General features: G+C 47.2%; 2 protein-coding genes across 4 annotated transcripts in view; both read right to left on the bottom strand.

The window, feature by feature from the left end:
• si:ch73-138n13.1 (uncharacterized protein KIAA1671) overlaps positions 1 to 12157 on the bottom strand; it is a 41623-nt gene extending 29466 nt beyond the window's left edge. The window contains exons 1-4 of one of the 3 annotated variants that reach the window (XM_061260063.1): positions 11680 to 12157; positions 6429 to 6519; positions 3221 to 4631; positions 2936 to 3041 (exon numbers count right to left, since the gene is read on the bottom strand). In XM_061260063.1, coding sequence (XP_061116047.1) covers positions 2936 to 3041; positions 3221 to 4617 — 1503 coding nt within the window. In that variant the 5' untranslated portion in view covers positions 4618 to 4631; positions 6429 to 6519; positions 11680 to 12157. Of the gene's footprint in view, positions 1 to 2935; positions 3042 to 3220; positions 4632 to 6428; positions 6520 to 10201; positions 10451 to 11679 lie in introns of those variants that run through there. The other 2 variants (XM_061260064.1, XM_061260065.1) reach the window with 2 other exon arrangements.
• A 341-nt stretch (positions 12158 to 12498) lies between these two features.
• Positions 12499 to 24580, bottom strand: rnf10 (ring finger protein 10). Its single transcript, XM_061260815.1, has 17 exons — positions 24036 to 24580; positions 21530 to 21732; positions 20539 to 20741; positions 20104 to 20194; positions 19309 to 19493; positions 19084 to 19220; positions 18578 to 18735; positions 18358 to 18483; positions 17748 to 17979; positions 16949 to 17082; positions 16503 to 16620; positions 16313 to 16414; positions 16054 to 16191; positions 15535 to 15626; positions 15225 to 15282; positions 14490 to 14654; positions 12499 to 13934 (listed from the first exon to the last, which is right to left on the bottom strand). Exons 1-17 carry the CDS (start codon positions 24199 to 24201, stop codon positions 13861 to 13863), a joined length of 2382 nt encoding a protein of 793 aa, XP_061116799.1. The 5' UTR covers positions 24202 to 24580; the 3' UTR covers positions 12499 to 13860.
• Positions 24581 to 25535: the final 955 nt, after the last annotated feature.

Here is a 25535-nt window from a genome sequence, read left to right as displayed (position 1 = left end):
TCTGCAGCCGAAATTGGCTAATGAATAGAATGTAAATCTTCAAACAAAGATGTAGAGCCATAAAAAGGGGAGAAATAACAACAAGCTGAATTATAGACAAGGGAGTGAAAGCTTTCTACGTTATACTCTCAACTCACATAAATAATGAGCAGGGGATGAAAGAGAGAGAGAACGAGAGAGGGGAAGATTGGGAGAGTTCATTTGCTTGCTTTGGCTAAACACGTATAAGCCTGTAAGGTGGATACAGTCTTTTTTTAACGTGAAAGGAGGGGAAAAACGGGATGAAGAGACAAAAGAAGAAGAAAGAAGAAAGGTGAATTAGTGCTGTGAATGCGTATCACCAGGAAGGCGATACATCTGTTCTTTGTTAGGGTCATAAAAGAGGCAGTAATCAAAGCCAGTCTCTGTTGACCTTTTCCCAGCGTTCATCTCTCTGCGTCTTTCATAATCAGCACCGCCCCAGAATTACCCAACACCCCTATTGGGTTTCATAGCAGCAATTTTTGCATCTCGGTGACGTATTTTCTCAGACTCGATTTTACAAGATAATTTTCCAAAACATAGCATGTTAGTTTTAGAACTTGTTTTGAATTAAAGACGTTCCTCCCTTTAACTAAATGTAACTGACGGACATTATAGGTGTGGATGGCGAAAATATTGTTGGTTATAAGAGACAATAAAGTAAGACGATAAGGTAAATAAGCCAATCAAGACCATAAGGGGGCACGGCGCATATGTACAGCCACATATATGAATCAGTCTTTGCTCACTAGTTGGCAAGAACTGAACTACTGAATTTCAGCTATGAAAAAAAACAAAAAGACTGAAGCTGCTTACACAGAGACAGAATTTAGACCGAAAAAAACGAATAAGTTCCTGCTTTGATTGCATGCTTTTGACAGAGCTGCTCCCGCCCCCACGGACAAGTCCAGCCAATTAGAGAAGATTTAGAGATATCCATCCATCCATCCATTATCTGAACCCGCTTATCCCAATCAGGGTCGCAGGGGGGCTGGAGCCTATCCCAGCATACATTGGGCGAAAGGCAGGAATACACCCTGGACAGGTCGCCAGTCCATTGCAGGGCACACGCACCATTCACTCACACACTCATGCCTACGGGCAATTTAGACTCTCCAATCGGCCTAACCTGCATGTCTTTGGACTGTGGGAGGAAACCGGAGTACCCGGAGGAAACCCACGCAGACACGGGGAGAACATGCAAACTCCGCACAGAGAGGCCCCGGCCGACGGGGATTCGAACCCAGGACCTCCTTGCTGTGAGGCGGCAGTGCTACCCACTGCACCATCCGTGCCGCCAGATTTAGAGATATGAAATATCATATAATGAAAGAAAAAAAGATTAAAAGTTGCACAGCACACAGTACGGAGCATTTATCTTTGATGGTGCTACAGATCAATTAATAAAATAGCCTCCTGGTACAAGGTGTTTCAAGTCTTCACTTATGTAAATGGTATGTAATCAAGCAGATAAGGCTTTTGACATTCCTACTAAAATAAACCCTGGATACGCATTTATTTCAAGTTGTATGAATGTGTGAAATTCTATTTTAAGACCATCAGGCCAAGAGCACACTTGAGAACCAAGTCAGACAACAAAGACGAAGACAAAATACACAACTTTTACATAACCTATACCTTGGACTCCGAGCCGATTAGTTATGGCTGGTAGCCAGAACAATGCATGTTCACTTTTATTCTTTATTCTTCACACCTGCTTCTTCATTCTGAAGCACGGAGCAACATCAATTTACATTTTAGTAATTAAGTCCTTTTAATCCAAAGCAATTTACAAGTGAAGTGCAACAAGTGAAAAGCATCACATCCATAAATAGCAAAACACGCATGTAGAGCAGTAATAAGGTACTGTGCATGGTTCAAGCTCCCCCCACTCCAGCCAAGAATGCATTACAGGTAACCTTCCAGCATTTTGCTATCCATTTTAGAATGGCCAATCAGCACTGAGGCCTGTCTCATCACTGCAACATCCACCAAAGCCAGTGCAGTGCAGTCAGCGAGCTGGAGATCTGCGCAGTTTCTGCAGCAGGAACCTGCTCAGCCGGAGGTGCTGTGTGATGCTAGAGTCAATTACATTTACAGCCTACATGACTACTCAGGAACACCCAAGATTCCACAGCGGTAATTCCTGGCTTGCGTCAAAGGCTCGGGCGTAGCAGGCAGACTCCGCCATGCTTGCGGCCACAGGTGCGCAGATTGTTTGAAAAATAAATAAATAAATAAATAAAAATAAAAATAAAAAAAGGCTGACTGCCTCACTTCTGCATGATTGTTTTATTCCATACAACCGATCTGAGAACTGCAGTGGAGTTCTGGCCACTCCAGAGCGGCTACATTGGTTTGTCCTCTTATGTGTGTCTGCTGATAACAAAGGTGCAGTGAAGGTGGTGCTAGGTTTCCATTGATACCTAACCCCTAACAGCCGGTTGAATAGCTGCCTGGAAAACCTTTCCTCCACCAGGAAACTTCCTCTAGAGTAGCAATGTTGTGAAAACATTTTTAAAATCATAACACCCGCCGACTCTGCCCACAGAGAAAGAGATACACCCCACACCCCCGCCTCTCCACACACCTCATTATGAATGAGCATTTCATTTTTTTTTTTTTTACGGTTTATGATGCTGAATTTCACTCACAACAGCACTTTCTGTGATTGCTAAGTCATGACAGCTCCCTGATATCTTTCTAAAAGAAGTTGCCCACTGCAGCTTTAACACTTGAAATACCTGACCTGAGTCAGCATTTTATAAATATACTGATAGGCAGTACAAACACTACCAACAGTAAGTCTAGGGTTTTGAGCAACAATACCAAATAAATCTCAAGCAAATATTAATTTAATAGCAAGTATTCATTTCTGCTTTCTGGGTGTGTCACTGGTGGAAGGTTCTCTTACCTTCCCATGAGCCTCGCTGCCATCCTGCTGCTGACCTTTTGACCCTTCTCTCTCCAAGCTTCTTGGCGACAGGCTGCTAAGCTCCACAAGGTTCTCAGCAGCAAATCTACAGTAAATAAACGGTTACCAACAGAAATAGACCAGATTCCCAGACAGGGACTGACACGCACACACAAGCACGATCAGGCTAAGAACAGACTGGCAAACAGGGAATTAAAAACAGGAATGCAACTGAATGGAAGAGGTAGGAATGTAAAAATGCTGAAGTCAGTAAAGTGCTCTTACTTTTTGGTGAGGTCAGAGGGCAGAGGGCGGGGCTTGAACGGCGCTTTTGGAGAGGGGGTCTGCGTGGGGGGCGTGTCTTCAGTCAGCTTTTTTATTCGCTGTTTCACTCCGACAGGGACGTCCGTCTCGGGGATGGGCTGAGCTGCAGCGGGGCGAGCCTCGGCCCCAGCGACAGACAAGCCACCTACTGCGGAGGAAGAAGAGTCAAAGAGAAGGCTAATCCGCCTCTTTATACTGCCACCGCTCTTTTCCTCCTCTTTCTCCTCTGGTTCTTTTCTCTCGTTCTTTTGCTCTGGCACAGTGGGCATGGGCTTGTACTCGGGGTCGGGCGTTGTTAAGAACATTGAAGGTGACGATGGCGTCAGCTCCACCCCTTTTTCCTTGTCTTTCCTCTGGGCTGGTGCGCCATCCTCCTCTCTGCCCCTCTCCGGGGTGTTCTCCTTGCTGTCCGCCTTGCCTGGCCGGCGGTGCAGTGACAGGCCGATGGACTCAAACTTGGCAGTGAGGTCGGCGGAGAGGGGCCGTCGGCCCGTCCAGCGGGAGGGAGCAGGGGGGCCTGGAGACTCTGACTGGGTAGGGGAGGGCAGGAAGACCGCAGAGACGGGCCTGGGTCGGGATCCTTTCGGCTGCGGTCGCATAGGGACGGGTGCTGCAGCAGCTTCGCCCCCCTTCCCTCCCCCCGACGGCTTCTCGTCCTCTTGCGACGTCTGGTTGAGAAAGCCCAAGGACTTCGCCCGCGCGATGGGAGCCCCTACCCTCCCGCTTGCCTCCGTCCTCGCTCGCTCTCCCTCCTGCTGTGTCGTTCCGGACCACTCAGCGGCTGGGGGCGCCCGGGAGCCCCGCTTCTGGAGCGGCCCAGGCCTGGGGCCCGGAGACTTGACAGCTTCACGTAAGGTGAGCTTAGCAGGCTCCCCGGAGGAGGGCGGAGGTGCGGGCTTGTAGGGCTGCACGGTGGGCTTGGCAGTATGAGCAGGGGTGGGCTTGGGGGCAGGTTTGAGGGATGTAGGGGTGGGGCGTTTGGGGTTGGTGGGCACTGGCCTGTGGGCACTGGCATGTGCCGGCTTTGTCAGAGCAGGTTTAGGGGTGCTGGGCGGGTCGGGCTTGTAGGAGGCGGGGCGAGTCAGTTCGGGGCGGGGCTTAGTGTGAGGCTTGGGGGCAGGGATAGGGCGGATGGTGGGGTTTTTGTCAAGGGCGAAAGGCTTGGGGGTAAGGCGAGGTTTGGGTCCTGGCACAGGCTTGCTGGGCTCTGGAGCGAGAATCAGAGGCCCCTGGGTGCCCGAGGGGACTTCCACAGGGCTTTTGTTGCTGGAGTCTGCCAGGGGGCTGAGGTGCATACGGCCTCCCACGACTCCGGCTCTGGTCCCCTCTCCTGTCTTCACCTCTACCTGAGCCGCCATCTCTTAATCAGCAGCTAGGAGGAGAGAAGGTCACATCAGCACCACATTCTGCCTAGCAGACAAGCACAATTAATTCCCATCTTCCCAAAATGCTGGAGAGCTGCCCTGTTCGGTTTGACTCCAGGGCTAGCAACCTCCAGATGTCCATTGAGCCCTTCTGAATCCTACTGAAAAATGGCAACAGCACAGCAATACAAAAGCCCTTCAATTGAACAAGTTCTCATAATACTGCTGCCGTTTGCCTGAAAAGTCGCACAGAAATGACCAAGCCAACAGTATGGTAATGCTTGTTTGTCCAGTACAACAGCCGTTTGTGGTGAATCGGTCCTGCCAAGAACATTCTGCTGCATGATAGGCGCACGTGCGTAGGCTCTGCCCTATGATGAGCACAGAGGCTGTGCACTGTTTGTTGGTCCTGCGCGTTAAACGGTCCCAGTGGAACCAGAAGAGCGTCTGTGGCTGTGCAGGGTCTCGCCAGGCTGCAGCTCTAATTAAGAGGTTGTGGAGGGAGGCAGGAAAGCAGACAGGAATAACAGCAAAGACGCAGGCAGCAGCGACGGTAATCCAGCCCACTCTGTCTAATTGGATGCTAGTGGAGGGACAGGGCGGATAAAAGCACCTGACTTCCTGAACTTGGCTCTGATCTTGGGGCTTTTCGGGAGGTTGCCTGGCCACCCAGGCCAAACTAAGAATGTTCCAGAATGGGGGAAAACCCCTTCTGAAAAATGGAGAAATGTCAGGGGATGTGTTTTTTTTGTTTTTTTTTAAACCCTGGGGACACTCATATGGAATGATGTTTCTGTAATCAAGGAAATTACCATGCACACCTTCAAAAATGTTAAAATAAAGCCCCAGAATAAAATGGTGATTCAAATAAAAACTGAAACTGCAACAGCATTGTTTGAACAATCTTTTTTTTTTTTTTTTAAGAAGAAGAAACCTCAAGAGGATAGAGTTAATAATTAACGTGCAGCACGGTTTTAAAAATAGCATAAGAATGTCTGTTAATTGGTAGTGTTGGCAGCCCTGCTCCCTCAGAGTCGGAGCACTGGGAATTTGCATGGGGAGGAGCGGCAGAAACCTCACTGTGGGAGAGCCGTTTACCTGCCTCCATCCAGGGAGAGGAGCACAAACCCGGAGTGGGTTTCCATAAGCTGATTGACTCGTCAAGCGGGGCCATTAATCACCGTGGGGGGGGGGGGGTGTTAAGAGCCTGCGCTGGGGAGGACAGGACGCTGGTGGACCTGTTATCGAGACGCAGGGCCGAGCACGATTTTGCTCATGGCCTCAGCCCAGCCTTTCTGGTAAGCAAGTGGGCACATTTGCCCCTTTTGAGGCGTCGAGGAAACACGCAACTGTGACAATTCGCTCTGGTTGCAAGGGTCACTTGGAGGTGAGATATTTGAGAGTGGCCAGGCAGCAGAGTTCTGAGAAAGAGAGAGAGAGGTACCCTGCGGGTTCCTGGGACAGATAACTAAGAGAACATTGTAGATGAGGGCAGCCCAACCCTGTTCCTGGAGATACACTACCTTCCAGTTGGTTTTCATTCCACATCGGATTCTACTAGTTGGAACGAAATCAGTAGCTGTGGAGACCTGAGCAGCTCTGTTGTAGAGGCTCCTGAGAAGGGGCTGCTGACGTGTTGCTTGGTCTAGCATGGCCCAAGCAGGGATTTCCCACCCCCCACCCTCGCAAATCAACCTCCGCCTCTGCTCTGTGGGGTAGTGGAGCGCAGCAGCAAGTCTCATCGATGCAATTAACTAATTCGGCCTCGTTCGCATTTCCTCCCAGGCTGCCCTGCAATAACTCACCTGCTCGGACGTCAGCCGTTTGCACTGGGGCCCTGGTTTCTGTGGTAACCGTGCTGTGATGTCATCACAGAGAGCAGAGAGGAACCGTGGCCTGGGGAAAAGAAAGAAAAAAAGAACAGATCAGTCAGGCAGGAGAGCCCCATATGGCACCGGTGTGCACACATCCTCAGCCAGAGCATACGGAGCGCATTTTAGTGTGCACTCAGCCCAGCCTGTGAAAACCAATACACCGCGCTTTCAGTTATATAAACAATCCTCTCCCTCCGCTGTTACTTGATTGGCCTATGACCCCTTTCAAAACTCTCTCCATCACCACTAGCCTCCACTGGCTGCCTGTTACACCTTGAGCCAAATCTGAAACCTTGGTGCCAACCTTCTGAACAGAAAAGAGGCTCCTCTCGGTATTCAAAAAGTCATCATTGATCGCTGGATGCATTTGTTGGGGGTAGTTTATTATGCAGCATAATTCTACTGCTTTGTGTTTGCACTGTTACAAGCACTAAGCGGCAGACATCATTTCCAGCAGTCAAAGTAGCTCTAATACATCTTCTGAATGAAGTCGCTCGCGATAAGGGTCTGACAATAGAAGTAATGTAAATGTAACATAAGTGAATGCTAATGTAAATGTGATTTACATGTGTGTAAGAGAGCTGCAGGGAGGGATAGGGAAGAAGAAAGAGGAGGAGAAAAGAAGAGACGGAGAGAAAGTGCCTGGCAGGGGTCTGATGACTGGAGGCGGTAGTTGTTGACAGGAAACGTCTTTGCAAAGCAGGAATGCTAAATATTCACTGTGCGCGGCCGGTCCAGCACTGCAGCTGGAAGGGCTGGGGAAAAGGCACACTCGCTTTTTTGACAGCAACCGCGGTTCTACCACTGCTGCTAACACTCCTTCGACCGCAAATCGATCTCGCAACACTAACCGGACCCGGCAACCAAAAACAAACCCTGTCTATAACCACAAGGGCTCCTCTGGGAGTAAACTGGGAGAGCTGTGGAATGGATACTCTGTGACTGCATGGCTGAGGGGCACCCAAGGCTGGGGCTCAGAAGCAGCTACACATCTGGGGAACTCAATGGGAACTCAAGGACGGTTACCCACAATTCAATTGTGCCACAGGTGTTAAACAGAAAGGAGACCAATAAGAGGTCATTGGTGCGACTCCAGGAGCAGCAGACTGAATCCACCATTTCCTGGAAAAAAGGCCCAGTGACACTGAAGCCAGTAAAAATGTATTAAATTCAGTAAAGTAGTCTGTGTCCATTTAAATGTTTCACATGGCCCTTTGGGAGGTTAAGCTGAAAGCATTAATATCTTTCATGGTCTTTCAGGGCTTAGTCTTAAGTGTTACTGATATGCATGCGTCTTGAGGCAAATTCTATGGGATTATACCACCAGAACAGTGGGCGGGACCTGCTTATGTACGCGGTGCTTATGTACGCGGTGCTTATGTACGTGGTGCTTATGTATGCGGCCCAGAATACAGTCAGCTTTGTCTGGAATAACTCAGATGTGGGCAAAAACGGGAGATACAGGACACAATTGTGCAGGAAGAGCACACACAAAGTCACCTCGCAGAGTGATACAACACAATGAATGCATAGGGTGGGCAGGCGCTCTCTCCCTACACAGCCATTTTGTGACAGCAAAGAGAGCAAAAGTCCCATGGGAGTGGACGAGGGAAGAGAGATAAGCGACAGGAGAGGTCGATAAGGGCCGGGGCAGAAGAGGAAGAGAAAAAGAAGGAAAACTTCAAAGTGTTGGTCGATGTCGGTCTCCAGCTCCAGAGGCCAGCGTGGTGTGTTGAATGCTCACCAGCGTGGCAGAGGTGAAGGAATCACATGCTGAGCTTTGCCACTGCAGCACACAGGCCTGGCTGCCATCCGAAATGTTCCCACAGGACAAAATAGAATTCCTGCTCGTTCAAGTCAGTTCGATGTCTGCTGTGCAATGCAGATGTCATGCTTTTTTGCAGTTGCAGCCTCAGAAGGCAGTCCCTTAAGGACAAACCGTTCCATCCTTTGACTACTAACATCAGTCTGAAAGACTATCCGCTACACTTGCATGTGGGCAAGCTTTGCTGAAGACTGCACTTGCTGCATATTGATCTTCTGCTTTCTTAACAGTCTTTTTATATTTATGTATGCATTTAAGCAGCCTGTGAAGAAAGCAGATATCTAACTCCACAAAGCCTGCTCACAACCCAGAACTCACAAGAATATTTCAAATTCCATCCCTGCAGACTGCAAAATAATACATATAGGTGAACAATCTGTGGTGGAATTTTTGCCATAAACACAGACACGAGGCTAAGTAAGCCTGTTACCTGTTACCGCGGCCTGTGGAGGAGATCATGGGATGTGGAGAACAGGTGTGGGCCCCACAGCCAACAACCAACAATAGACAAGGGGTTATAGGCCTATCGCCCACCTTTTAGCAACCTGAGCAACCTGTGAGGTGAACTACAACGTTCCAATTGATTTTTTTCATTGCATGAACACAATCATTCTTATGATGTTTACATTTCACCTTTTTTTTTTTTTTTTTTTTTCCTCTGTCTGGCTCACCCAATTTCCACATTCTCCAGCTGCTGCTGAAACGCATCCAAAAACAGAGAGAGGGAGGCTGTCCTCCTCTGTTTGGGCAAGTGTCCAGATGCCTGATTTTAGAGTTAGTTCCCAATTTCCAGATTTTTTTTTTTACCATTAGAATAAGCCTTTTATTTTCAACTAAAAATGTAAAGATGCACACACAGGAAGGCCAGGACATTTGGCCTGTGTGTGCAAGCTGTACATACAGGCTCTTTCACTCATTACATTACATTACATGGCATTTAGCAGACGCTCTTATCCAGAGCGACGTACAACAAAGTGCAAATCAAACACAAGAACAAGTGCAAAGAGGACCTGAGAGGACAGTACAGTTCCGAGTCCTAGTGTAAACATACAGAAAATCAGAACCCTTGAAGAGTACAATCAACTTTCAAACTAGCATACCACAGTTGGCAGCTAGAATACAATACAACAGCCAATAAAAACAAGAATACCTATACAAGTAACAAGTAACAATATCTATACATAAGTGCCATTACAGATGACAGAGAAATAAAAAGCAGGGAAAATGTCTGGTCATGTCACAAGGGGTAATACAAATAACAGTAGCTGAGAAAGACATGATAAAGACATTATGATATGAAACCGTCCATGGGTTTCTTTCCCAATATCACAGGATAAAAGGTAGAATGATGACCATGAGCTTTAGTGGACTGGAAAAGGATTTCCCATCACACCCACTATAATAATAATCATAAAAATAATAATACTAGCAAGTAATCCATTGTTTTTTAACTCCAATGATTAGGCCCCCATCAGCAAATATCCAAAAGATGGAAGTATGTTCTTCTGAACAAAGTGGTGGAAAAAAGGTATTCAAACAGGGAATGCACATAGCATGGTGAGAATACAATGGAGAAGCACACATATCTGGTTGCTGGTGTTGACAGTGAGGAAGAGGTTATCGAAAAATTATATCTTACAAGACAAAGAAAACCAAAATGCAGCCTTCGGTTTTGAACTCACTAGTTAAACCTGTTTTCATTAACGGAAGCAATGCTTCAAAAATGGCAGTGACAACAGGAAATGCTTCTGACACAATTTTCTTCAAAGATAAAATGAAAATAAGATGGCTAAAAATGGCCAAAAGCGATAAACACCTGAAAATGTTAAAAGATAAGACTTGGTCGAAGCATATAAAAAAATTTCATTAATTTACTTACATCTAGGCTACAGCATCCATGGAAGGCCCAAATACTCCCAAACCAAACAAGGTATTATGCATCCACATGTGGTACTATTGTTACATAGAATAGCCAAACAAGGTACTGTACATTATGTACTATGCTGCTCAGCATCACCGAGCAAATATAATGTGCATTTCTAACGTATTCCACCAATATTTTCATTTAAGTAAGAGTAGACAGAAGGAACACCATCCTGCATCCGGCAATAAAGTGAGTCCAATGAGGGAGAGGGAGAGGGAGAGAGGGAGAGAGGGAGAGAGAGAGAGAGAGAGAGAGAGAGAGAGAGAGATCCCAGTCCAGTGCACCCACCCTCTGGTTAGTCCAGTTTTGTGGAGGAAAAACATCTCACTTTGCCAGCACAACAAAGAGGAAACTCTCATGACATTGCATACACACCCCATGCACAAACCACAAGCTTGATGAGTGACTTTAAACGACACAGCAAGCAAGTAGTAAAGACTAATAAAACGTTAAATGGGGAAAACACAGAAAAAAGGAGATTTAAAATAGATTACTACATGAATAAAAGCAAACTCATTCAACTTGAGAGCAGGAAAGCCAACCCATTGTATTAAAGTTCACAGCGGTCGTGGTATGAGAAGAGCAATGTGAAAATTAGCTGGAAAGAGGGCTGGGAAAATTATTATAGCCAAAGGAGGAGGAAGTAGCGAGATGTACAGTGAAGGAACAGGCACGTTACCATGACAAACAATAGACCAGCAAACGGACTCAAAGGACACAAATACTGCAAATCACGACCTCACTCTGTATTCAAATAACAGCAAAGCAGGAAAGGTTAATGCAGTACTGTCGATGACTGCAACTAGTCTACAACTACTAGCTAGCCTACTCATTACAGAACCCCGTACTTTCGCAGACAATAACAGAGCTTTCTCAATCGCTGTCACCATTGCCGCTAATGGTTTTATTGCTTTGAAAGGCGTTACACACTTTTAAAAATACAATAAAATATTACAATAACACATGCGTGAAACTAATATGTGTTATGCGCACAACCGTAATCGAACGATAATCATACTTGACATTCGGTGAGTTACCTGCACCGGGCCCCTCTTGTAACTAGTTTTTGGATAAGTTACAGTAACCGCTAATATATTCATGCCGCTAACAAAAACATAGCTAATGTTACCCCGCTTAGAAGCCAGCTAGAAGTCAGATACATCGTACAAGATATGGTAGCGTTATCCTAGGAAAATAACCATTAAGTCAAAACTGTTTAAAGGTATTCCAAATAAGCGTAACTAGCTTTCCATTAATGCTGTGGAAAGCTGTGTTCGTTAATTTCTTTGTTAGCAGGCTAACCGGCTATGTCAGGGCTAGAACACAATGCGTTAAAAAAAACCATCATGTCGCCGAGTAAGTAACTAGCTAACGTTAGCTAGCTGCAAAGCCGTTTAGCTAGCTAACGTTGGTCAAGTGTCGAGAGGATTTACCTTGGTGGGTGTCCTGAATCCGTCCCGTGTTAATAATGTTATTCCATGTACTTCCCTTTCAAACAGCTAGCAAGTTAGGAAGTTAACTGGAAAAAGAAGGCACGGTGCTAGCCGCCTGTATTGTATCCGAACTCGCTCAGTGGGAAAAGCAGGCAACTAACTTCAATAAGACATCTTTTCACCTGTCGTGTCTCGTTCTCACCTTCCCTCCTGGTGGAGCAGTCGTGCCTCTCAACCAACCATGAGCGAAAATCGAACTCAAGGATCGGCAACGTAGGAAGGTGGCGGTGGTCTGTCAGTCCCTCCCCCATGGGAACACATCATGCTATAGACAAGACTGGACTGACCAGTTCCAGTGTGGTGATGGGATGAAGTCCCTTGGAAAACTACTAATGTAGGACACTGGACTGAAGTGATAATTTAGGATTTTAGCGCCTTCGACCCACTCCAAGTATTTTGGTCACCCTAGTCTGCTAGTGAACGCCTCGGTCAGCGGAGGTGTGGTTCGAACTGCGCGGAAGGAGGACTTTGTTTTGGTATTCCTCCCGTAGGTAACCCGAGCAGGGAAAATGCACAAAACCTTCAAATAATCATCGGTATGTGGCGCCCTCATGTGGTTAAACTATGATATTACAATAATTTCCAACGTTCTTCCCAACAGTGGACATCATAGAATACCAGTCAGTTTCTTTCCATTGCATTTTGGCATGTTTTTTTTCTTCTCTCATTTCAATGTTTCCCTAATGTCAACCAGTGCTGTGTCGATACCCAAAGTAATCCAACTGCAAAACCAGATTTGCATGAATACAGAACATCATGTTGATTGTGCATTATATTTATTTCCACCATTTTCTATTTATTGTTACATTTAATGTTTCTTCCATGTTTTACTTCAAAAATAAAAAAGTAAACAAAGGAACTCCCAATTTTTTTCCTTTTAATAGTTTCTTTCCTTACATTCCACCCAGGCATTACATTAGAAATGCAGTCACAGAATCTGCAAGCCTTGCACATTTCCAATTCTTTGCAAAATCAGAGAAACAAGGGACTTGGGTCTATAGCCTAGACAGTAAACCAGTTCTAATAGAAAGGGTGAAAGGTGGAAAAACAAACAGGGTGCATACACCTCAGGACTATGTCATGAAGTGTTATCCAATGCAGTGTCAAATCATCGGTGAACTAAATGAGGTCACAACAATGCGTAAGCTTTTCATTTTCTTTTTTAGAATACCCATGTGTTTCATGCAGCATCTCGTTTATTCAGGGAACACTGATGAGCCCAAGAGATGGTGTCTGTCCAGGTCCGGGATTCAGCTTCCTCAGGCATCTTCTAATGACTGAAGAGAGAGTGCGTGTGTCTGCGTGTGTCTGCGTGTGTCTGCGTGTGTCTGCGTGTGTCTGCGTGTGTCTGCGTGTGTCTGCGTGTGTCTGCGTGTGTCTGCGTGTGTCTGCGTGTGTCTGCGTGTGCGGGGGGGGGATGAAAACTAACCACTTCAGAGAGTTAAACTATGTACTACTGATGCAAGAATAGAATGGAAAGAATGAAAAAGTACTAAACTCCAAACCTTTCGACAAGCATTGCCTTGTATTGCAGATTTTAGGCTGGATTATTTATTTATTTTTTGATCTCCATTTTGCATCCAAGTGAAAGGCCCAGGGTAAAGGAAGTGAATACATATATGGGGAGGGAGGGGGGTCAAAGGGGGAGGTGGAATATACCTGCAGTTGGCTGACTGCCACCCCCCAAACACTGTACCCCTACAACCTCTTGAATTCTCTCCACCCTGGGACCAGAAGAGATCCTCCCACCTTATAAATGACCAAGAATGTCACATGCACCACAAGACTGGTGTGACACTCAACTTGAAAAGTGTGTGTCCGGGGGGGGTGGGGGGGGGTGGTCTAAGTGGATTCAGGGAAGTATGCCAAGTCCTGGTTCTCCAGGTGCTTGCAAAGGAAAGACTAGTAATACTGACCGTGTGTGTAATTCAGTGTGGCTTTGGCAATACTTGCAGAGCTTTGGTCTGGGACCACAAACCTGTGTCAGAAATAGAGCTGCTGATCCGAATGCGGAGGGGCGATGTGAGCAAGTGGACAGGCTGGAGTAAAGACTATGGGAGGGCGGGGGGGGGTCCAGGCAGAAATGGAGGGTGGTGGAAGTGCGTTTAACTTCAGTGTCTTCTATTTGGTGTGAACCATGGAGGTGCTGAACAAAAGCTTCTGCTTTTTCTTCTTCTTCTTCCCCCCTTTCTCCTCTGATGGAGGGAAGAGAGAAAAACAAGTCAGTGGAGAAGCTGCTGCTTGACAAGCTCAAGGCTGTGAGCAGAGTATCCTTTAACCACTGTGAGATGTCTAGACACAAACAAGTGTGATAACACACAGATACATGCTCTAATCACAGACTTTGCTCAAAATTCCAGACTGATCAACACCCTATTACCACAAGTGCAAGCATGCATGCACACACAGAGACTCACGCACAGAGAGGAACAGGCACACAGACAGGCACAGACAGGCATGTGCACAGACAGGCACAGGTACACATGCGTACAGACAGGCAGACACATCCACGAGCATGCGCACGGAGACAGAGGGGGAGACAGACGGGGAGACAGACGGGGAGACAGACGGGGAGACAGACGGGGAGACAGACGGGGAGACAGACGGGGAGACAGACGGGGAGACAGACGGGGAGACAGACGGGGAGACAGACGGGGGAGACAGACGGGGGAGACAGACGGGGGAGACAGACGGGGGAGACAGACGGGGGAGACAGACGGGGGAGACAGACGGGGGAGACAGAGACACACCAGTGATAAGGACAGGCTGTGGTGGGGCGGGTGCCCCATGGTCCAGCTGCAGGAGGGCTTCCTCGAAGGCCTGGCTGAAGGAGTTCTGGAAGCTGGGCACAGGTACCCGGTCAGACCCGTCACTCTCCCCATCACTGTCTGCTGCAGGGGGGGCCAGCAGCATGTCTGAGAGAGTGGTGAGTAAGAGGGGGGCATGTCACATTTCACAGCTTTCATATCCCTTTTATGACTAGCTGCTTCCCTGCCTGCATTAGCAGTACCCCTGAACACCTAAAGTTTGCCTTTTTCTTTTTTTCTCCCCTGCTCAGGTCAAACTGCATGCTGACTGGATTTACTTTGCAACAATCAATTATCTGCATGCAGAGGAACCATAAAAAAGAATGTTATCAAACTGAATACTGATCCGATTCCGAACAAAAGGGTATCATTTTGATGCATCATTTTGATGACAGGACAATTTGTAGGACCGCCTATGACATGGCGATACAAGTCTCACATGCCTTCTGCACAACTGCAAAACTAGCACATTAGATAAATAAACAAAATTACTTCACCTGCACAAACAACCGGCCAATAATCCTATGTGGGCTCAATTTACAGGGTGAAAGCACTAGTGTCCAGTTACATGAGCCAGTTGAGCATGGACTCTATGCCGTCTGGGCACAGCACACCAGACCCAGTCTCTATGACGTGGGTGACGTCAGCGAGCAGGCAGTGCACACGGACTCTCCTCACCCGTCTTTGGGGCGCCCTTGGGCCCAGCGTCAGCTCTGGCCTTCCCGTCGCGCAGCATCTGAAGGGAGAGACGCGCACCGTCAGACTCTAAACGTGCGATTTCAAGTCTGTCAGCTGCCAGTTATTCTGGCTCCCCTGTACATCCCCAAGGTGTCAGCCACACAGCGGTAAATGAGAAATGGGAGTCTCCGTGCTGCGGTAAAGAATAAACGCCGTGTTAAGGTTGTGCAAGTCGTGTTCCTGGTGTGTGTCTGAGGGCTGAACGCATGTGCGTGTGAGTGTGTGTGTGCGTGTGCGCGTGCGGACGGACCTGGGCGAAGGACAGGCAATGGGAGTCCTCTTCCAAGCTGCCCACAGTGGGAGCCTGGCTCTGGCCACCCAGGCAGGGGAACATCACGCCTTCTGAAAGAGGGAAAAGCCTGTTTTCAGCTCACCTCCTTAAGCCTTTAAGAGGAGGTTTTCTGAAATGTTTTTCAGAATTTGCTGTTCTATGACTCCATTGCTTTCCATTATCAGGGGTGGTTGTTACATCAGCATTAGAGTGTTCATTTAAGAACATTCTAATCACATATTTGTCATCTTATACTGTACATCTTAGTGATGTAAGATCTTGCAGGTCACCCTTCGCAAAAGAGCTTTTAAACTGCTAGAGTCATAAAATAATTGTATTAATGCAGCTCATCTGGAGAGAAAGCAGTGCATGTCTGTGCCTGCTGTAGCACTGCTACCTGCAGTACTCATAACAGCATCTCCCCCACACCTCAGCAGCATGCATAGGGACGCAGCCGTGTGATTGGATAGTGAGCGAGGGGGGCAGGGGGTGACTCACCGGAGGCCGGGCTGCAGCTGAGGGGAGAGGGGGGCCCCAGGGTGAAGTCAGGCAGCGCTGGGGGGCTGTGGCCCTGGGGGGGCGAGCCGAACGCAGGGAACTGCTGCAGGTTCTCCAGGCCGATGTGCACCTCTGGGTCTGGGGTGGAAACAGCAGGCGTCATATGGCTCTCACACACTACGACTGTCATTCTCCGCCAAACCACCACGGCAGTCACTTGCCCAACCCAACCCACCTCCCCTCCCCATCCCGTACTCACATTTCCCCTGCTTCTTGTTCTCCTCCATCTCAATACGCCTCTCCCTGCGCTTCTCATCCCTCGCTTTCTTCTGCCGCAGACGCCTGCGCTTCTCCAGGTCATCTGAGAGAGAGAGAGAGAGATGAAGGCTCACAAAAGCCATCCATTTGCACGGCGACTGCTCCAGTTATTACACAAACAACAGACTCACCAGCGAAGGTGTCCAGAGTCTCCTTGGACAGCACGGGGGGCTGCAGAGCCAGCTCACAGATGGTGAACTCACAGGTGAGTGGCAGGTGGGACAGGTAGCGGTGACGTCGGCGGATCTCCTGCAGGGGGAGAACACTGCATTAGAGCAAACGTACAGACATACACACGTATTGATACCAACCTTCATACAACCTGTGCCTTCTACATTCATTCCACATTGTGGTTAATTGAATCCGGGCTGCGCGATAACCCATAACAGTATAATACATTAAAAAAAGACTATTATTATTCAACTCATATCTACGGTGTTGATATGACAGCGAAACAGCAACAGGGCTTGTAGCTTCCATATAATCACCCGATGCGTTTTTTGTTGATCACATGAAAGCTAGAGGCCGATTGGCTGTCCGAGCACCTAGTAATAAGGGGTGGAGTCTCTGCACTCACCTCAGTGACCGTGTGCCCGTCGAGCTCCACCACGGTGGCGGTGATGGAGGGGGGGCTGGCCTCCAGGCTGCCGTACTCCCTCAGCAGACAGCGCACGTTCACTGGGTGCAGGAACATCTGCTGTCCGTCTTCCGCTGAGGGGAGAGGGCAGTGAGCCTTTCACATGCCTGCACCAAGCTACTCTGAAACCAGCTGTCTCCCAGCCCAAAGCTGGCTCCTATGAAACCTTACAGTAATGGCACTTGGCAGACACTCTTATCCAGAGCGACGAACAGTTCATTAGACTAAGCAGGAGACAATCCTCCCCTGGAGCAATGCAGGGTAAGGGCCTTGCTCAAGGCCCCAAAGGCTGTGCGGATCTTATTGTGGCTACACCAGGATTAGAACCACCGACCTTGCGTGTCCCAGTCATTTACCTTAACCACTACGCTACAGGCCGCCCCGGCTTGGCGGACACATTGCAGTCTTACCACAGCCTGAACACAACACTGAATGCTGGTGACAGACAACTAATCGGATTCCTAAAATGGTTGCGTGGCACTAGCAAAGTCACACGACAGCACTTGCAAAGGGATATTTGCATGATACCTGGGGCAGAGACAATAATGCGCTGTGACTCTTAGGCACGCGAGGCTACTAGGCACTCCACTTTGTGGCGGTGCCAACAGCACTGACTCACGAAAGCAGTGGCTAATCTTTCCAAAACCCTGGCAAAATGTTAAAGTATGCTGTGAATATGGAGTGGCATTGGTCACCGCTGAGCTACAGAGACTGACACACAGGGACAGGGCCATCCTACCTTGGTAAAAGTAGTAGTAAGGGACGTTCTCATCGCGTTTGGGGCGTCCGGTTTCGCTCTGGTTTGGAGGAGCTTCCTCGCCGGGCAGGGGCTCGAGGGCTGGGGCCTCAGGGGCCGGGGGCTCAGGGGCCAGGGTGAGGTCCACCGCGGGGGGCGGCTCACACTGCTCGTCCGGGACGTCCAGCACGTCCTGCACCTCGTCATCGAAGGCAGAGGAATAGCAAATGGCAGGCTGGAGGGGGAGAGGGTAGAGGAGGGATAGCACTACACCTCTCAAATGGACAGGCATGAAGAAGTCTAAACACTGTCCTGGGAAACCTCTGTGTACACAGGATTTTGTTACAGTCAAGCTTTTTTTTTGCAATGTGCTGAATAAATAACATTACCTCTTACTAAAGGAATCAACAGTCAATATAAAACCACAGACAATGAAAGTGTTCGGAGACCAGACCGATAAGAAATATCATAGCAATATCAAATATGTCCTTAAGAGGGTAAAACCATCATTCGACAGACAGAAATGTTTCATTAAGTGCAATTAATAGGTTGTGACTGACTTTGCCGTTACGTTACTCCTCACAGAACCGAGGTTGGGAATTGCTGGCCTAACCTTGCTGTTGCTGAGAGTGGGCACAAAGTCTGGAACAGGGCAGGGGGGCTCATCCAGGGTCAGGGTGCTCAGACTGACGCTGTCCACCTCCTTGGAGCCGTGCTTCAGCAGGGCCTCCTCCCGTTCCTGGGGGCAGAAAGGGCGTATGGTACACTACGCAGGAGCACACTACACAGGCGGAGGGGTGGAGCAGATGTGGCGAGGGGCGCACACTGCATACCTGCAGCTGGTGCAGGGCGGCCTGGATGAAGCAGGCCTGGGCGTCCTCCTCCTCCTGGCTGAGCTGGACCTGCAGGGCATCTCTCTCCTCCCTCACCAGCCCCAGCACCTGCTCCACGGAGGCCAGCAGCAGCTTGGAGTACGGGCTCAGACGTGCATCTGGAGCAGCAGAGACACGCAATATTAACACCTCACACACAGCAAAATATTCTCTGTTTAAGAGCTGCACTGTCAGGTTCCAGTTGTTTGGGCGACAGGAGATGTCAAGAATAGGTCACAACAAGCCTTTAAGCCTAGGGATTAGACCACTGTGTGTGCGTCTGTGTGTGTGTGCGTCTGTGTGTGTGTGCGTCTGTGTGTGTGTGCGTCTGTGTGTGTGTGCGTCTGTGTGTGTGTGCGTCTGTGTGTGTGTGCGTCTGTGTGTGCGTGCGTCTGTGTGTGTGTGCGTCTGTGTGTGTGTGGTTTTACGTGCAAGCGGGTATGTGCGTGTATGCGGGCATTTCTAACCTCCCAGGAGAATGGGCTCCTCCACCTTCACCCACTGGGAACTGGGCAGAGCTACCAGAACCCCCTTCTCTCTGCGCATCAGGCGCATGGTGATGACATCACCCACCAGGTACTGCCGGGTCTCCATGGCGACAACGCTACCGGGGCAGAGAGCAGACCAAGGTTATCCTCACCGCAGGTGAGCCAGAGGTACTTAGAGCGACCTGCGTGCATGACACTACTAACCTCTTGAGGTCGGAGCTGTGCACCGCCTCATAGCATATGGGGCACTTAGACCAGCTCTTATCGCTGAGGGACAGGTACTGCAGCATGCAGGGCCAGCAGAAGATGTGACCGCAGCGCGTGATGTGCGCGGCCACGGGCGGGTACAGGCAGATGGGGCACGACGGAACCTCGTGGCTGTAGATCCGCTGCAGAGGGGGAGAGGGGGAAGAGAGGGGTGCCTGAGGTTCCACGGTCACATGACTAAACCTGAAATCAACAGCAGATGATGCCACTCTAGCACGAAACCTCACAGCTGTATATTATGGGGGCTGGACTACTAACATTAAAACTAATCATTGGACTTTTATTGGATAATTCTCTTTACATTAATGTGCACACTTTAAGAGTACAGTTGTGGGATGATGCCTAGCAGGAGATTGTAGGACAAGGAAGGAGTGAATGGTGAACAGTAGGATAGGTAGAAAATAAATGTGAAAGCTACAGTGAGATAGAAAATAAATTACTTATTTCTACTTTACATACTAGACCTGGTTTGCATAAGTCAGATTCTTAGTAATTTCTTATCTTATGCTACACTGCTTGTGTTATTGTAGTTCAGAGTTTGTCAATCACACACCTCTCCACCACAGGGCTTAATTTGGATTTGAGGGCCAGATTCCATGATCATGGCTCCATTTCTTATTATTCAGCAGAGGAGAAACATGAGAAACTAGGAAGACGTAGTCGTAGCATAATTAAGTCAGAAAGAGAAGAGCACATTAGTCTTGTGGAGTGTGCAGATGGCAGTGCACTCACCACTTGCTGCACGCAGTCCCAGTTGACCAGTGTGTCCGGGTCAGTGAAGTGGGCTGTGTAATCCTGATCCTCCGTCACAACGAACTGGCAGCTGAGAGGAAGCAGAGGACAGTGAGCACTAGCGCTAACCCCATTATGTGTGTTACATTCCATTACATCGTGTGTGTGCCACCCCATTCACACGCGCTACCCCTCGCCTGCCACACTCACCAGCACCTGCAGTCAGGAATGTCCGTTAGGCGCCATCACTGCCCTCCCCCCAAGATACTGTGATGTGTGTATATTAATTTGCCCATGTTTTGTAATTAAGCCTGGCCACAATTGAGACTTGAGGGGGAAAACAATGTATTTCATGAAAATGGATATTCATACTTTTGACCACATTTTTAAATGCTTAGTTTTTTACATTTCAGGCAGAGCAGGACAGATTCTCACTTGGCTTGCAGGAAGAGCTCCTTGTTGAAGGGCTTGTGCTTGTGGCCCCATTTGTTGCGGCGGCCCCAGCAGGTGTGGCCCTCCCCTCCGGGGGGTCCATGGCCGCGGGGCTCGAAGGTGAAGTTCAGCAGGTGGTTCAGACTGATCTTCTTGGGTCCAGCAAACTGAGCCGGGCTGAACTCTGCCCGGCGAGCCTCGGCTACCTGAGAGAGAGAGACGCTGCACTGAGCCTCCACCAAAACCAGAGGCGCTGGGCAACTCATTCACAAGAAGTCCCATGTATTCATCAATAATGCTTGTTCATAGAATTTGTTTGAATGTGCTTAAATGCATTATTTTCATGCCCAGATTAATCATGCTGGTGGTGTGGAATGACTTGGGCAATGAGACCCAGTACAAATTGAAATGAAGAAAACATGGTCCAAAGGTGAAGGGTCCTCATAGTTATGTGTGAGATAGCATTCAAACCTTAAAAGGGAATGGTTGATGTTGACTTTTACTTAATGGTACCTTCGTAAAAAATTACCGGAGCAATCTTCACCCACCATGTTAACGCATTACTTTCCTGCAGAAGGCACAAGGCTGACCAATGTTTTAAGAACTGACTTTAACCATGTCAATTTAATCATGTCACACCTTGACTATCCAGCTGTGAACACAATGGAGCATGTGATATTCTGGCTCACAGCCTGAGACAGTGTTGTCCACTCCCCTCAACTAAGCATGAGTTGGTTAACTGAATATAGAATAGTGGTTTTGTTTTCCTTCCGCAGAATAACAGGTCACACTGACCGCACATGATATCGCAACATCATATTACGAAAATACATCTCTTTGCATTTTTTGTTCCCTGAGCGCTTCTATAACATTGAGGCAAAACAGTTATTTGATGTAGCATGGACATCATGCATCATTTAAAGCGCATTTGTATGAGAAACTGAACCATGTAAAGAAACGCTGGCAACAGAACGCATATGAATAGAGTTCCCACCTCTTCCCTTCTGCCTCCACCCGGGCCATACTGTTTTCCTCCTCCACCTGCTCCTGCAGCGCCTCCTCTCTGGGGGGGTCTCTTGTCAAAACTCTTGCCTTTCTGTGGATTGGGGCGACGGGGGCCAGGGAAGCTGTCCGTCTTGGGGTAGGAGGGCTCTCGTTTACGGCCGTAGCGTTTCGACCCTCCACCATTCTTACTGTCTGTGAGGGTGGGGAAGATGGAAAGAGGAAAATAATTCAGTCAAATCATTTTCACTTTTTCTTTTAGGCAAGTAACAAAAAAGTGTATAGATGCACGTATAACAATGTTCACACACTTCAATGCAGCAAACTTGATTATTTTGTGTTAAAATTAGGATCTCTTCTTCACAAAAGACTATTAAAGTTTGCACTGACCTGGAATTCAACTGTCGTTTCATAAAAGGCCCTTTTGCTCTACTATACAAATTTAACGTGGTACAGATCCATGACATTTAAATTTCAGTATGCAAAGAAATCCATTTTGCTTAGCAAATTTACAAAAACTGCCAAAATGTAAAGATGAGCTGTTATTGAGTGTCTGCAGAGTTTGGCACTGTGTAGGTAATGTTGTCCCTTGCCACTTTAATTAGGTCTGAGAAGTTCCCACAATTCCTGAAGACAGAAGCACACAGGCTATTCACCATTTCATTTTTGCTTTTACAACAAGCAAAATAATTATGTAACCTAGCCTTCAAACACTTCCCTGCACCTTTTATAAAGAGAAACTACATGCAGGAACACTCGCGTTCCCTTCCAAATGTCTCCATGAGATAAATTGGTTGTCACACTAGCTCAGCCCTAAGGTCTTATCAAGAAAGAACAGTGTGAGAAAATGTGTTAATCTCATATACACTCAGTGAGCACTTTATTAGGTATTCATTAGACTTATGTTTTAGACTTATTGGTCTTCTGCTGCTGTAGCCTATCCACTTTAGAGGCATGACACGTGAGTCCAGGGAAGTTGTTCTGCATACCACTGCTGTAATGTGCGCTTATTTGCGTGACTGACACTTTCCAGGCGGACCTCTCTCATTAACAACGCGTTTTTGCCTGCAGAACTGTTGCCCGCTGGATGTTTTTTGTACCATTCCCAAATTCTAGAGACTGTTTTGTGAAAATCCCAGGAGATCAGAAATTTGAGATATTCAAACCACTCCTGTCTGGTACCAACAATCATTCCATGGTGAAAGTCACTTGGATCACATTTCTTCCTCATTCTGATATTTGGTCTGAAAAAACAGCTGAATCTCTTGACCATGTCTGCTTGCTTTTATGCATTTAGCTGCTGCCACATGATTGGCTGATTAAATGTTTGCATGAACAAGCTGGTGTACAGGTCTACCTAATAATTTGCTCAGTGAGTGTATAAACACTTTTCTAGCTACGGCAACCACCCATACACACACACCCTCACACCCAGCTGACCAGCATATGGATCAGGTTAATGTGGCTAAAAAGTAGTACTTCCTGCTGTAGTAATTCTTCAACATTACCCACAGTTCTTCTGCTTGATAAAATGTCAGATTATGAATAATGAAAATTCACTCAATTTACCATTTTCCTTTCTAAAAATTCTGAAAGAAACTACCAAGCATCAACTGACAGGTCGCAGACTTTACTGTATTAGCAGCAGACACTATTTAACAGTAACTTCTCAGTAGATGAAAAGAAAAAAATGGCGTAAACATATTTTGTGGAGGCCAGGATAGCTATTTGATACTCATACCTTTCCTGCATTTACGTCATATTTACCATTTGATTTTTCTTTCTGAACAGCTACATGCTCCTTATCACACTCGCAGCAAGACTGTCAAGGGTGTTTTTGTTGCACAATTACAGGAGATGAAAGTTCACTTAAATGGGAAGACACTTTTCAAGCGCTAATTTTGTGAGCTTTGCCATTACAGTATCAGGGACATCCAAGGCGTAGAGTTAAAGAACGGGACATGAATAACACTGTTGCTGAAATGGTTGAGTGGTTTCCCAGCACTAAAAATATCACCTCAAAAGGAGGAGTTATAAGTGCAGAGTTGTCTCATCTTGTCAGCTAGTTATAATTAGTAAACTTACCATATATTAGAATCTAATGTATGGTAAAATTACTGGCTCCAGTACAATCAAACATTTAGCCAACGAAAAGTCAGATAGCTTCGTCGCTCGATAACTCGCCACTTATAATTAAATATGCATGTTAGCAAGACAGAAGATTGATGAAAAAATTAATATTATCATTAACTGCACTAACTTCTCTATTTGTTTACAAATAAGAAGAAACGTTCATTTTCCTGAACTAAATTGAAAATAAATAAGCCATGACTTGACGTCACCTTGGTCGTGTAAACAAACACTGTCAGCTAGGCCGCACAATGTGCTGTCAAGCCTCGGTGTAAAGTAGGTCTCCATTTAGCTCTGATGTAGACTGCCACGCGAGGAGGCCTGAAGGATACAGACTGAAATCAAAAACGACAGCATTCGCAATTTACCTGTTTTAGGTTTAGAATCGCCAGTGGGTGGGCCGGTCGAACCTGAACGGGGCGGAACTTTGTTGCTGGTGTTGTTGTTTGGGTTTTTCTCCATGATTGTGACGTTCCTGCTTTGCGGATTTCTGAGGCCGAGGTCCGGGGAGAGAGTGTCCGAGCTCTCTAGCATTAAACGGGGTAAAAGGGGGGGATGAAAACAGGTTGCTGCGAGTGCGGGTCAGGCGGCGAAGGCCCTGGCTCATTTCTGTCATACGCGGAGACTCCATTACGGCGACATCTTGACAACAAAACAAACCGAGAAAAAGAGACACAGATCAGGCGTCTCAAAATAAAGTAGCGAACTACGAGGAAGGAGACGGAGTGAACGGGAGCTCAAACTGCGGGGCCGGGACCCCGAGAAATCTGAGCTTTTCCTCCTAAAACGAAAAACTGAGCCCCTGAAAGGAGTTAGCCGTTCTCCAAATGCTGGAGAACGGATATAGCGAAGGTATTGAGAGAAAACGGAGCTTCGAAAGGACGAGCCGATATTAATGGCGACGAGTCGCCAAGCAGGAACCAGAGAGACCCGGATGGGACTCGTATTTATAATTTTTGACCACAGCGATGGGTTGTGGGTAGTGTAGTTAATCCGTCCAGACCATGGCCCTGTTCGCTAACACAACCCAGGATGATGCGTATTATATAATTCATTACATTTCGACTAACTTAGTTTTATGATGAGATTTACAGATTATTGGGCCTTTTTTGCAGTGCATTTTCTTTATGAAATGAGAAAGTGTCGATGACGGCTTACATAAATGTTCTCATGAATGCAAGAAAGCAAAGCGCAATAGTGTCTGTATCGCTGTTAGGGTTTCTTTCCAAGTCGGCAATGAGCACTCCTATTCATTGCTCCCCCACCCCCTTCAGAACCAGGCTGGGAAATGTCAGCCCCGTTTCGGTCGGTCTACTTTCCTTCATACAAATATTTTGAAATATTTTTTTGTATATCAATGAACTGGGAGCAACATGCACTGCAAATCACACTACTTTTGACACATTCAGATGTGTTTAATCTGTGTTTCCTGATTTGAACTTTAACAAATTTTAGTAATAATAGCTATAATTTCATTTATACAGCACTTTCCAAGATGCTCAAAGATGTTAAATATACTTTCTTCAATTTTGACTGAGCAGACTTACCTAAATGAGTCATGAGAGGCAGAATAATGAGGTAAAGTTCCATTCCATGTGTGAAAATATTTTTAAATCCCTAAAATTTGGCCCTTCAGGGAACAGAGCTTCAAACACATCGCAATGCATGTTGGATAGGAGAAAGGGGTTTCATCTCAGCCCTTTACACATTCCTCCTTAGAGCCTCTTACAAACCCCTTCCAATCTAATCAATTTGGGACGAAGTTCTATCCACTAGTAACGATGAAATTTCTTGGAATATGATTTGGAACAATCTTTCATGTGTACTTAAAAATCCTGACCATCAGCTCATACACTATAGAGTCGTTT

Source organism: Conger conger, chromosome 11 (assembly GCF_963514075.1).
Source record: "Conger conger chromosome 11, fConCon1.1, whole genome shotgun sequence".
Classification (NCBI taxonomy): domain Eukaryota; kingdom Metazoa; phylum Chordata; class Actinopteri; order Anguilliformes; family Congridae; genus Conger; species Conger conger.
The sequence above is the reverse complement of the archived record's forward strand: the minus strand, read 5'-3'. Positions and strand labels throughout refer to the sequence as shown.